The sequence below is a fragment of the Haliaeetus albicilla genome, chromosome 11 (genome assembly GCF_947461875.1).
Source record: "Haliaeetus albicilla chromosome 11, bHalAlb1.1, whole genome shotgun sequence".
Classification (NCBI taxonomy): domain Eukaryota; kingdom Metazoa; phylum Chordata; class Aves; order Accipitriformes; family Accipitridae; genus Haliaeetus; species Haliaeetus albicilla.
The window spans coordinates 19067750-19081011 of NC_091493.1; the positions used below are offsets into that span (position 1 = coordinate 19067750).

General features: G+C 49.6%; 1 protein-coding gene across 1 annotated transcript; it reads left to right on the forward strand.

Annotated features, from left to right (window-relative positions):
* Nucleotides 1–5764: 5764 nt before the first annotated feature.
* Nucleotides 5765–10914, forward strand: ELOVL3 (ELOVL fatty acid elongase 3). The gene is made up of 4 exons (XM_069795691.1): nucleotides 5765–5958; nucleotides 6717–6848; nucleotides 8536–8687; nucleotides 9280–10914. Exons 1-4 carry the CDS (start codon nucleotides 5765–5767, stop codon nucleotides 9699–9701), a joined length of 900 nt encoding a protein of 299 aa, XP_069651792.1. The 3' UTR covers nucleotides 9702–10914.
* Nucleotides 10915–13262: the final 2348 nt, after the last annotated feature.

A 13262-nucleotide genomic window follows, 5' to 3' on the forward strand; every position in this document is an offset into this window, starting at 1 on the left:
GGATGGGGCCGGGATCTCCCCCAGCTCTTGCTGCAGCTCCGATAGCTGGATTTTACCTTCCTTGTTTTCTGCTCCACCTCCCAAGAAAGGCAGCTGTGTCATGGTGGCTGGGAGGAAGGGTTACAGCTAAACTTGGGAAAGAGAGGCAATGCAGGCAAATCGGTAAATCTGCACAGATCGGAGCCTTCCCTGAGTCCGTGCCTCCTCCTGCCTACCCCACTAACTGAAGCTCTCTGCCTTTGACAGTTGCACTGCAGTTTTTCCCTCTTGTTGGAACAAGTTATGCCCACTGCCGGGGTTTTACCCAAACCAGCTGTAAACAGTCTTTTGCAGACTGGTGCTCATGAGGCCTCAATCTATGCAAAAATATGTGTGTTCATGTGCTCGAAGCTTTGGCTTTCAAACAGCTGCTATTTATTTTGTTGCATTACCTGCTGTTGCTCTTTTTGAAAAAAGCTCTTTGGAGCTGCCCACATTTGAAGTGCCAGAAAATGTAAATAATACCTTGTTTCGTGTCAGCTTTTGCATCTAGGGATTGTCATAGAATCATAAAATAGTTTAGGTTGGAAGGAACTTTTAAAGGTTCCAACCCCCCTGCAAAGAGCAGGGACATCCTCAACCAGATCAGGTTGCTCAGAGCCCCGTCCAACCTGACCTTGAAAGTTTCCAGGGATGGGCCATCTACCACCTCTCTGGGCAAACTGTTCCAGTGTTTCACCACTTATGTAGGCATAAGCTTTGCATTAGCTGAATGTAAGCCTAACAGCCCAAGGTAATTCCTCCAGCATCTTCTGTCAAGCTCTTTGCTGCAATGTGTTAAACCTAGGTTGCTTTCCAAAGTTAGGGATTCAATCAGGAGAGAAAGTTTGTTTTCTTATCCCTACCATTTCTTCTCACCTCTTAAACCTACTTAAACCAAACTGCAGTATGTGTAACAAAATCATGGCTTACCTGCCATGCTACTTCTGTTGGTGTCAAAACGGTTAAAAGATATTTTGATCAGGAACACAAAGATTGTTCTTTGGTTTTGTAGCGTGGTCAGCGTGGTGGAGAAGCTGCCCCTGGGAGGGCCCATGTATGAAATCATATTCTCTGCAGTCAAGCGGGACATATGGAATCCAGGCATTATCCTAAGCTTTAATGAAAGCTTGCACGGCTTGTGCAAGGAAATCCCTCAAAGGCTTCCACTGTGCTCTGATGTGTAAAACACAAGTAACAATCACAGGCAGTATGACAAGCTGATTTGGAGGTGGTTCTGTGCCATCCTGGCCTCCTGTGCAAAAAACTGGCTGTTCTCTGTACTGGTGGGGCTGGCAGCATAGCTCAGACCAGCACGGGTCTGTCCGAGCGAGGCTGGCTCTGTGTGTGCTCTCTCTTGTCCTGCAGAGACTGTCAGGGCTCTCTTATTTAAGGCCAGCCTGAACTGGCATATCCTACCTGGAATTAAAATAAATGAATTAAATAATTTTTTAAAATCTCTGCCTCCTTGTTTCCATGTCACCACCTGTGTGGAGCAGGTAGGTAATTGGTGACAGTACAGCTACAGAGTCAGCTAGCCAACGAGCAAGTGAAGACCTTCATGGCCACACTGCCCCTGTCCCCCACATTGATAATGTTTTGCCACTGCCCTAGTTGGTGTAGCTGCTTTCTTGGCTTCCACTTCGCATCCAGTGTAGTTAAGTCCTTCTACAGACTGCTCTGTACAGCTTCTTTTGTGCCACTTGCTATGGAAGTGAGTGATCTGTGAGGCCAGGGAACCATAGATGCTTGTTGTTCTTTACCTTTCCCAAAGTCTACTTTTTGTTAATTCATCTGTGAGATTCTTAGGAAATAGATTACCTACTCTATCTTCCTAGAAACCATCTCCTGCACTTTGGATCCACCAGGATTTGGCATGCTGGTACTTGTCCTGGGTGGTACCCGGAGTCTTTCACAGTTTTTTCATGTGCTCTTCAGACTTGGTGGAAGTCAAACATGCTATCTACCAGCAAAGTAGTCCATTTGTTGCTTACTGTCCTGATATAGGGAATTGTTTAAGACTTGGGGTATAAAATGTGATATTTGGGCAAAAGTCAATTTTCCTGTAACTTTGTCCACAGGGCAAATGAGACTATAGGTGATGCTCAGTCACTGTATCAGAAACTAGTCCTCCCTCCACACATACGTATGAAAAAGTGAATCTTTACCAGAAAACTGAAAGTCTTGTTGCAAATAGCAATTTGAGCTTTAAATGAGCATTTAATGTATTTAGGGCTACCTCAAATAAGATTTCTTTCTGGAACACTGTAGAAGCAATCTAATGGGAAACCCCCTCTCCAGCAGGATCTACAGCCTTATTTGATGGTCCTCAGGAAATTGTCCTTTCTCTTTCAGGTCCTACCTAGCCATCATGGGCTCAGATTAAAGGCATGGAGCCTTCTGCTCCATAGGGTCCCTGTCTCCTCCCCACTCATCTGGAGGACAGAAGGATAAAGTCCTCTCCCACTGATTCAGGAATGCAGCCCTGATGTTCCTGAATGAGAACAGTTGCGTGTGAAGTGTTGCTGGGGGTCTGCTTCCTCACCTGCAGCAGCTGAGCTCTGTGCAACTCACTGTGATGTGTGGAAATAAGTTCCACTGTTTATTTACAAATCACTTAGATGTCTACATTGCACGTCAGCTTCTAAACAATCCTGAGTCTAACAGTGGTTCTAAGCACGGTGCCAGTGACCAGGCACTGGCCTTGGCAGCTGTCTGCATGCTAGCCCACCCAGAGTTGGGAGTGCAGACAGGTGTATTTGGTACCAGGGAGGAAAGGGGATAATGGCAATGTCACAGTTATATCTGGATTGCTCAGGTGAGCTTTCAGCCTGTCAAAGAGAAAGTCCTGTCTTACTAGTCAAGACAGGTGTCTCAGAGGATGCTGAGGGCCTCATCCCTGCTGTCTGCTTCCGTTCTTCGCATGTGTTGCTCTTGTTCCCATCTGCCAAGGAGGCACCTGGGGAGGGCTGCCAGCTGCCTGCTCAGGTGGTACCAAACAGCTCCAGTCACAAGCTCCTCCTGCATCTTAACTGAACGTGCCACACCACCTAAGAGGTGGATGGACAGACCTGCTCTAGGAGAGGCCTGGTTCTTGTTCATGTGGCATGAAGCAATTTCAAAATGAAAAATTTCACTACTGATCCCAGGACTAGGTTAAGAATAAGAAATTATGTCAACATCAGCACCTTTTCTACTCAACTAATCCAACTCACTCTTCCATCTCCCAAGGGGAATTTAGAGACTTTTCCTCTTGCTATATGGTGTCTTACATAAAGGAGGTTTTGTTTAACAATTGCTAAAGAATAGGTCAGACACGCAGGTATTTTGTACTTGTAGTCCATCAAGCAGCTAACCAGCGTACTCCATCTAAGAACAGCAAATCCACAGGGAATATGCAGGCAAGGGAGTCAGCAACAGTGAAACCATTGTCCAGAGTATAGGAAGGGATAAATTTATAAGGTGTCCAACATGGCTTTGCTGTTGAATAATGAGACTGAATGTCAACCTGTGTGCATTAGAAGCTGGAGCAAAAAATAACCTGCTTGTGTTACTGTGTTGCCTGTGTTCTGCCCTTATCCTTGGCTCTATTGGTGGCTGTACCTAGCCTTTAAGTGTGTAGAGGCCCTTGCAACAGATGAAAGTTGCCTTCAGCACGTATCTGTGCTGTTGGTGTTCTGCTTGATGGTGCTACTGCCCAAAGTGGGGGATGAAAGATGAAATACAAGTGGCCCAACTTTTCCAGAAAGTTCTCTAACTTATGCTGGATGGCTGCTGAGCTGCAGGGAGTGCAGGTGGGAATGTGAGATCTTCAAACACTTGTTACTCTCTACAGTTTCTTTTTTGTGTGTCTACTAATGCAGTCTTTGTGTGCATCTTTCACATGCTGGCTGATCCCTGTTATAAATTCCATTCTGTAAAGTCTGTTGCTGAAACAAATATGGCATTTTCTCTGATTGTTTGTAGGTCATGACAAAGACAGTCTGGCTGCAAAACTGCTGTAATGTACAGCAGAGCCTTTCTAGAAAGCCTTCGCTTAGCCCAGGGAACAAGCTTCCCTGTATCTACAGGAATTGCCCTTTGAGAGTAGCTGACCGTAGTCAGAGATAGATAGTAAAGGTATTAATAGTTCATAATTAATAAATTAGAAAAGTGTCTGCTGATAAGCAGGAAAGGTATTATCTTAAAATATACTATCAAGGATGGAGGGTGTAATCTTGGAAATACTCTTCCTCAGGTGATATGTTAAAGAAAGTTGCCATTTTGTGTTATATGGCAGGAATGGTAAAATGAAAAAAAAAGCCTTATGCTTTTTCCCTCAAGTTTTAAGAAACTACAGGAAACAGACTTGGAAATCACCAGACCTGAAAGATAACATTGGCCCTGTCCTAGTGTAACCGTTCCCTTTTCAGGTCAAAGAGAAGCCTTTTAGAAATGTGTGACTGCAATCTCATCACCAGTACTTCCTTTAAGGATGATTAAGGTCACTACAGTTAGAGGGAAATGATCTTGGAGTGACCTATGTGGAGTGGAGGAGCATAAAGGATGCAGTGATTCCAGCATAGGCCCTGTGGAGCAGCAAATTAATGGACAGCATATCACACACTAGCAAAGGCTTTTTCACTGAATATGGTAGTATAACCATGACCACCCCCTCCCAATAGTTTTGTTTTTTTTTTTACCAGGGCAGCTAAAGATTGGAGTGCAGGAAAACTCCGCAAAGCATTGGAGCTTGGTTCTGCCAAGGATGCAGGCAGGAGGGTAAGGAAAGAGCAATGGGAAAGACACTCCGTACAGTCCTTGAGATGCAGTCCTCGAGAAGCAGTCCTCAAGATGCAGTCCTCCAGTCAGGGCAGGACCTCCTGGGAGCTGCGAACACTAATGTGAGATCCATGCAAGGCACAATGGGAGCCTATGCTATGTACAGGGTGTTGTCCCTGTGCAGGGTATGACAAAACCACTGCTGTTAAGAAACATATAAGCTGGCCTTTCTGGAGAAACTTGAAGTGCTCTGGAAAAGGAGGAGTGTAAGTTAGGGACAGTGCAAAAATCACCAAGGGATTTTCATTGCCACATGTCAAACTCTTTCCCAATTATCTCCCACTGCTGCATTGTCAAATACAGAGCAAATGTCTCATCCAGGCAAATGTTTGCCTCCTCTTTGCAGAGGCAGCAGTTAAGCAAGTGACTTGTGTACAGGTGCAGTGAAGTCTGCATGAGGCAAAGCCCTCCCCAAGTCTGTGAGCTTTGTAGCACGTTCCTGTTGTACACATGTAAAGACATGATACTTGAGCAAAACACTAAGTTGAGTGAAGCGACCAGAGGGTGCAATGAGATATGCTATGCTGTGTTAAGGGGATTTTAACTATGCCGTAGCCATTTTCAGCTACAGGAACTTAAGTAGGGAATTACCCAGAGCCCGTCTAAGTCTCCAGCAGCAGCAGCCAGATGCTTCAGCCTACGGTGAAGAAGACGCAACAGCTAACTGCATCCAGGGTAAGGGTATTTCTGCCTGCTGTTGATGACAGTGGTGGAAACACCCTGCCCATCTACTGGGGGGCTAGCTGGGCTGGATGGGACTTGTACCCAGCAGGCAGCAGGACCGCCCCCAGCCCGACGGGGCCACCGGGGACTCTCCCTCCGTGCCCACCGCCCCACGGAGGGGGGGGGGGGTGGGCACGGAGGGAGAGTCCCCGGTGGCCCCGTCGGGCTGGGGGCGGTTCCCGGTCCCGCCCCCCCGGGTGTGATGCCGGGGCGCAGCGCTTCCCCGGGACCGTATCTGCCGGTGCGGGGTGGGAGAAAGGTTGGTTTCGGCTGGCTCCCAGGGATGCTCGATATGGAACCAATCGTTGACCCGTCGGAGCTGCAGTCGTTGGGGGAGTATGACTTCGAGAAGAACTTCAACGACCGGGAAGCCAGGGAATGGATGCAGGACAATTGGTAAGAGGAGAGGAGGTTGCGGCTCCGGTGCATCCCGGGTAGCCCCGTTGGGTCCTACTGTTTCTAACGGGGTGGGTGTGGGGTCCTCAGCCCCGAGGAGGAGGAGGTTCGGGGGGCTTTTGTTGCAGTGATGGTGCAGGTGCTGGCTGCACGCCTGCAGCTCTCTGTTGGGGAAGGGCTGCAGCAGCACATGGAGCAGAGCAAACGGTGGTCGAAGTTGTGCCACAGCGTGTAGGGAGGTTGTGATATGGCAAGAGGGCAAGGAGCAGCTGCAGATGGCCACTGCAGCCTTTGCACCAGCAAACAGGGCGCTCAGCCCTGCCATGCTGCCCTAAAGCCTTGGAAAGGAGTGGGACGTAACACATGGCCCTTGAGCCTCTAGCTTTCTGGTGCAACTGGCCTCTTTAGGCAAAGAGCATCCTCTGCCTGTAGGGTCTCATGTGTAAGTGGATAAAATGCATTGATGTGTTTGCTTGGGATCCTGCTCACAGGTTATCAGATGCCACCCCATCCCATAAGTGTCCCATGGAAATCTCCACAATGTAACAGCTCACTTTCTTTTCTGCAGTCCCCAGGGTTTTCCCTCACCAGCTCTGCTCACTGTCAGGGCAGGCTTCTTGTGACCAAGCCCAACCTTAACACAAGAATGGGAGATATTTTGTTTCTTGGTGAGAGTGCTCTGCTGGGGCTACAGAAGTCCAGTTGGAAATAGGTCAGTCTGGGTCTTTTCCTGACTGCTGCCTCTCCTATACTTGCAGGCACAAGTCTCTATTTCTTGCTGCAGCTTATGTGATCCTGATCTTTGGAATACAGCATTTCATGAAAGGATTGAGAGCCTATAGCCTGCGCCCATCACTGACCCTGTGGTCCCTCAGTCTGGCCTTGCTCAGGTAAGAGCCTTTGCTAAAGATTGAGACAGCTGTAGACCTTCTCTCAGGACTGGATTGATGGGAAGTTCTGGGTATCCACTATGTCATTAGGGAAATAAATGGTTTTTTCCCCTTGGAGGCCCTCTCCCTCAAGGGCAAGTGAGCTGCTCATACAGGTCATTAGTTCTCCACCAGAAATACTCCAGCAAGCCAAATGTGTTGCGGAAGGACTGCTGGGGACTGTGCTTGAAAATCATTAGCGGGTAGATTTGAATGTGAAGTCTGCAAGAGCAGAGATCCTCGTTCAAAAGGTGCCTGACAATTATAAGTTTGATTGGAGGTCTATTACTCTTAAAAATGGAGGTGATATTTTTTTTACCTCCACCTTTTTCTAATCCTGTTGCATTGGATGTGGGGAAAATTCTGGTACACTCACAGAAGCCCCTTTCTTACTGTGAATCTAAAGAAGAGCATTAAAGAAGCTGGAAGGTCCTCTCTGGTCAGTAGCATAAACTGGCTGAACGTATCAAAGTTGCTGACAATCACCAGTCCTTGGGTTGTCTTTCCAGTATACTTTGATACAGGGGAAAAAAGAAAAAAGTATGAGTAGTTGCAATGGTAGGAGAATGATGGTACAAAGACAGGGTTATTTTGCTGCCCATTTTTTAAAGACACCTTTTAAGAACAGCCTGGTACTACTGCCAAGTTCTAGCTCTGATTTCCACCCCCTTCAAGACATGCAAGATGTGAAGATCAATCTAAAATATCTGTTTTCGAACTGTCCAGTCTTATAGTACTGGTTTCCTGCTGTGACCGTGAGAATGATTCAGACCATGCTCTGTAATTAAACAAGCAGGTGTAATTTTTCCAACATTCATCTCCATACCTTTTCAGTCTGTTTGGTGGGAGAGAGAAAAACTAGACTACTGCCTCTGTAATTCCAGAGGAGTGTCTCTGCCTACCCACACAAGTTGACTTTGGTTAAGTCTAAGGGACGCTGCGTGCCCTCTGTGAGGGTAGGGCATGGCAGCGGTCTGTAAAATCACAAGTTGTGGGAGAGGGGGAGTCAGGGGATGACTGTTCACAGTCTGTTTGGAGATGAGCTCATGTGAATGAAACGTATAGGTTGATAACAAAGAAAAAGCTGTAGGAACTGCCTGCCACAGAAGGTTGTAAATGCTCCCTGGGCATGCACTGTTGGCCCCTGTCAGGAGATGGGATACCAGGACGACTGTCCCCCTTTTCAGACCAGACATGGCAGCTCTTACTCTTGAGCGCCTCTTCAAGCAGTGGAAGCAGAGGGTGTAACGAGGGAGCATTGTTCGCTGCTCAGACCTCGGCTGCTGCTGCCATCCTCCAGGAGCTGCTGCATTGGCACCAGGCAAGCCAAAGGGCTGTGTTGGTGGCTCACAACTTACTTACTCCTTGTGCCTTGCTCTTGTTCTGGTGTGAGCAGCAGCCCTTCCCTGCTCTGCCTTGCAGAAATATGTGTGTTTGAAATCCTGGCCAAGAGGTCCTGGGCAAGCCTGTGCCCAGCAAATGGGGGGCTGAAACCTGCTTGGAAGTCTAAGAAGACAACAGTTTGTTTAGATGTCCCCGAGACTGTCCTGGGCATCAAGATGGAGTTAGCTGAATATTCTCAGGTGCTGTCGGAGGCTCTGGTAGGGCCCTGGGCACAGTGTTCAGCTCTCCTCTGTTTTTCTTGCAGTGCCGCTGGGGCCTGTCGGTTCTGGAAACTAATGATCTTCATCCTCTCTACCAAGGGATTTAAGCAATCGGTGTGTAGTCAATCCTTCTACATCCACCCCATCTCCAAGCTTTGGGCCTATATATTTTTGCTGAGCAAACTCCTGGAATTGGGTGAGTCTGAAGCTTCTCCTTATCCCATGTGTTCATAACTCCTTTGCTTTTACAAGCAGGTTTTTTTTTACAGGTCTCTGTCCAAATGTTATTTGGAGAACAGGGCTGTCTAGCCTTGCACGTGTCACTCATTTTCTCGCTCCCTGTCGCTCAACCCAGATGACATGTTCGCTCTCCACAGGGTTGCAGCCTGATGTTATTGCTCTGGTTTGATCCCCAGGCCAGTGCCTGGACTAGGCAATTCTGCACTGCGATAACTGCAGTGAGGGAGCGGTAGGCAGGCAGGGCAGGGCTGGGCTTTCCACCCAGTTTCCATACAAAAAAGTACAGAAGAGCTGGTCTGAAGTGCTGTGTAGGTAGAGCTAGGTAAGCAAGCCTGGGGCAAGGGGTTTTTGTACCACAAACATGCCAGCAGGTAAGTGCCTACATGGGCATTATCGATACAGACAATTCCAATGGGAACCTAGGTTTTGGTGGGATCAAGCCACATAATGGGTTCAGCACTGCAGCTCGCTCATTCTGCCTCACAGGAAAACTTACGCAACTTCTGTGCTTCTACCTGACTAACAATGCATGTCTCCCCCAACACAAGGTGACACCGTGTTCATTGTTCTCCGGAAAAAGAAGCTCATCTTCCTCCACTGGTACCACCACACCACCGCGCTGATCATCACCTGGTACGCCTATAATGATATGGTAGCTGGCGGCGGCTGGCTTGGAGTCTTGAACTACAGTGTCCATGCTATCATGTACTCCTACTATGCCGTGCGAGCTGCAGGCTTCCAGCTACCCCGCCTCATCGCCATAACAATCACCCTTATACAGATGCTGCAGATGCTGACATATGCAGTAATTAACATCTTTATCTTCTACTGGAAGGAGGATAAGGTCTGCCACACCACCTGGACAATGCTTTTCCTTTCATTCATTATGTATACCAGTCTCCTGATTCTGTTCTGCAACTTCTTTTTCAAGACTTATCTGAGGAACACCCCGAAATCAAAGGGGGAATAAAACCAGGGATGGAAGAAGAGACAGGGGTGGAGGGGGGGAGAGGGAAAGGGGAAACTTTTTACTCTTGTCTGGAGCTCAGGTGCCTGATGGGATGGGTGTGATGGGGGTTAAGAGGAGGTCACTCTGGATAACAGCCTTCAGATGAACTTGCGCATTGGCCTTTGGTGTGTCTGCCTTGCAGCGGGTGGCATGCCAGAGTGAGGTGTGGGTTGTCGCAGGCTGACAGCAGGAGGAGAGGGCAGGTGGCTGGGGGCTGGAGGCCTCAGAGCCGTGGTTCTGCTTTTTCCTCTTCTCTGCATCACTCAGGTTTGCCTTGTGCCTCGCCTCCTTCCCAGGGACTGCTTAGATCAAGTCTCTCCTTGGGAAAAAGTAGGGAAACCCCTCTCAAAACAGCACTGCCCACTCCATGGTCCCCAGTTCCGGAGGTGAGCAAGAGAGCAGAGCCCAAACCTGCTGCTACTCTGTGTGCTGGGCAGCCCCAGTAGGTTGCTGGTGGGAAAAGCACTGAACTGGAAAATCCCTGCTGGTTTTTTTAAGGTTGTGTAGGGAGGGGAAAGAGCAATGTCTTTTTCATCCTGGAACCAAACTTGTAAGGCTCCTTCAGAGCTGCTCTTCCCCTTCAAAACGGCAGCTTCTTCTAGCCAATATGATGCTGCCTAGTTTTAGGCTCACATGGCTAACGCAGGGAGAGGAGGGACCATTCCCTACCTCATCCGATTCCCCTCTCCGTTCTGTCCTGGGCCATGATGAGGATCCCACTCTGCCGGTACTAGGAGGGCAGGATGTGGGCCAAGGCACTCACCTGTCCTGGGACCAACCTCATCACACATTTGTACCATGGCCTTGCACAAGTCCTTCCATCTCTGTGCCTCAGCTTCTCCTCTTACATTGGAGTAGCGCTGACTGCTTTGTACCAATCTGTGGGGACAGGGGCTGCTTAAAGAGCATTTTGTGGCCCCATGCCGCACATGGGGCAGTGAGTGCACATTTAGCACTCAGGCAAAGCCTGAGCTGGCTGCATATCCTTTTTCCACCCAGGCCAGAGGGGTGACACCTTCCCCCTTGTGTCATCTTCCAACCCCAAAAGCAACCTGTGTCCTCAAACAGGGAAGCAGAGCATGCGAGTCTCAAGCTTGTTGGCTAGCAGATGAAACCCTGTTGGGATGCTTCCCCAGTTCACACCAATTTGGGCTTTACCAGTGTAGCAGTGATGTTGACCCCCAGTTCCTGCCCCTCCCTCAGTTTCTTTCCCCTGGGGCTGGGTTAAGTAAGTGCTGTCCCCACTGGCATCTGCTTGGGCTGAGCTGGTAGCAGGAGGCTGACAGGATCCTTGGGGGGGCTTGTGACCCATAGCCCAAGGAGGGGCTCAGTGGGGCCCGTCCCAAATGCCACACACTCCCTGGAGCTCCCCAGGAGGGCCCTGGGTGAGGCGATGAGCTGTGGTGCCTCCTGCAGCCAAATCCCAGGCACTGCTCATAGGAGCACAAAACATACAGCTGGAAAAGCAACACCAAGACTGTGAAAGGTGCCCAAGCAATGACCTGACTAATGTCTTACCTAATCTGCTGTAAATGCTGAACTGGCAGACACAGGTTTAAATGTTACTTCCCGTACTGGTGATCCAGCTGAAAGGAGCTTCTGGGCAATGGGCTTATCCAGTGAGATGTGAGGGTCCCTGCCCGGGCTCTCCCTACTCTTCTGCAGTGCAGGGAACTGAATCCTATGAACTTTAATGGCTGTTGTCCTGAGTGTGCCCCTTGTATGATATTAAACAATCTATTTAACCTGACAGCCTCAGACCCTGGGAGCTGAGCAGGGCCCAGCTCTGCTCTGCACAGTGTGTGAGACATTGCCTACATTGCCAGCCCAAGGCCAGCCCCACGAGCTGGGGGCAGAAGGCTCTTTAGAGCCAGCTCCTTCCAGGGTGCATCTGCCACTGTGTGATGTGTAAAAATTACTAATAAATGCTGTCATGTATGGATTGATTTGTTTGATGCCTTTTTCATACCTGACCTTTGTTCTGAACTGTGAGAGAAGTGTTGCTTTCTCCGTCTCAATCCTGTGTCTTCCTGAGGGTTAGCAACAGCAAGGTGTCTGGCAGGCTCTGTTGCTCTGTGCTTCCCCCTTCCACAGTCATCAACAGCTGGTCCTGCTGCCCAAGCCCCTTTGCTCACCACCAGGGAACTAGAAATGAGAGGGAGATGATTTTAAAAATCAGGCTTTTGTTTTACCATCTGAACTGAGCATGTGGCTGCTCAAAGGCACTGTGCTTGATAAAGCCAAAACACCCTGGTGCCCCTGAGCCTGGCCTGGAGCATCCCAGTGTTCGAGCCTCTGGGTGGATGGGATTTGGCCCTCGGGGCAGTGGGCTGGAAAACTACCGCAGGCCTGCGGACTGTGCTTCCCACCCTGGGAGATGGCAGCAGCCTGTGCCCTGCCCAGCCTCCCCTGATGAGCACGGCCCCTGCTCTGGACTTCCCAGCATGGTGGGTAGGAGCAGAGCAGCACCTTCCCTGGCTTCAGGAAACACAGAAGCAGGCAGCTGAGGTGATGGTATTTGGGGAAGAGGAATAAACTGGCCTCCATGCTTGGGAGCTCTCTTTAGAGAGGAGGGGATTGTGAACATGTGGGAGTAATGGGGTGACCTCTTTCCTGCAGGGCGCTATTTGGGGCACTTTCTGTGACAGCCGTGGTCCCAGTGAGGCAGCAGCTAGCTCTCCGCCCTCCTCGCACGTGCCTACAGCTGCCCCAGCAGCACTCCCTCAGCTGCACCAGGCATCCCTACAAGCGCAAGAGCACTGAAGAAGTGGTGTGTTTCCACAGTTGCTCTTTTCCATCTAAACTGCCTGACGTGCTCTTGGTGCTTCAGAGGTGATGCTCTGTGGGATGAGGTCAGCTGCCCAATCACTGCCTCACTCAGTGGTGCAGAGCAGGGCACTGGAGGCAGGGCTCTGGATCTCCAGACGGCTTCACCTCTGAAGAGCTCTTTGCTGCTGGTCCATCCATGCAGGCTTCTGAGGTAGGAAGTATCTTTGATGGGGCAGGAATCACCCCAGCAGAAGGAGGGTTTGCTTAGAGTGTCTTGTAGGGACCCTTTCTCCCCCTCCGAGAGGCATTGCAGCTTTTTAAACAGCTGCATCCCTCCTCCCAGAATGAGGGTACCCCCTCTTTCCAATGCTGTCAGGAGGGCTTGCCTTACCCCGCCTGCCCTATGCCCACCCCAGGGAATGCATGCCATGGGGCCCACATCAGCACCTTCACATTGCCATTCTCCCTGGCTAAACAGGAAATAACAATAAATTGCCCAGACCTAGGCAGGGGAAGACTTTGATTTTTCCTGTGTTTTATATTGCTGCTGCTGCTGCTGCTGTTTGGCAAGTTGTCTGGAGTGCTGAGCTGTGGGTGTGAGGAATGCAGTGGTGTTTGCTGGGACTCAGGGAGCTAATAATGGTGTCCCCCCTTCCCCAGGCCAGTGCTATTTCCCTGAAGCTTTGTGGAAATGACTCCTCCTGGTACTCTGTGAAGAAAAGTCCTTCTGTGTTGCTGGGGAGCTGAAATAGC

Coding starts and splice junctions, on each gene's coding strand:
- ELOVL3 (XM_069795691.1), top strand. CDS start 5,765: ATGCCGGGGCGCAGCGCTTCCCCGGGACCGTATCTGCCGGTGCGGGGT. Junction 5,959..6,716: donor GAATGGATGCAGGACAATTG/GTAAGAGGAGAG, acceptor CTATACTTGCAG/GCACAAGTCTCTATTTCTTG. Junction 6,849..8,535: donor CTCAGTCTGGCCTTGCTCAG/GTAAGAGCCTTT, acceptor TTTTTCTTGCAG/TGCCGCTGGGGCCTGTCGGT.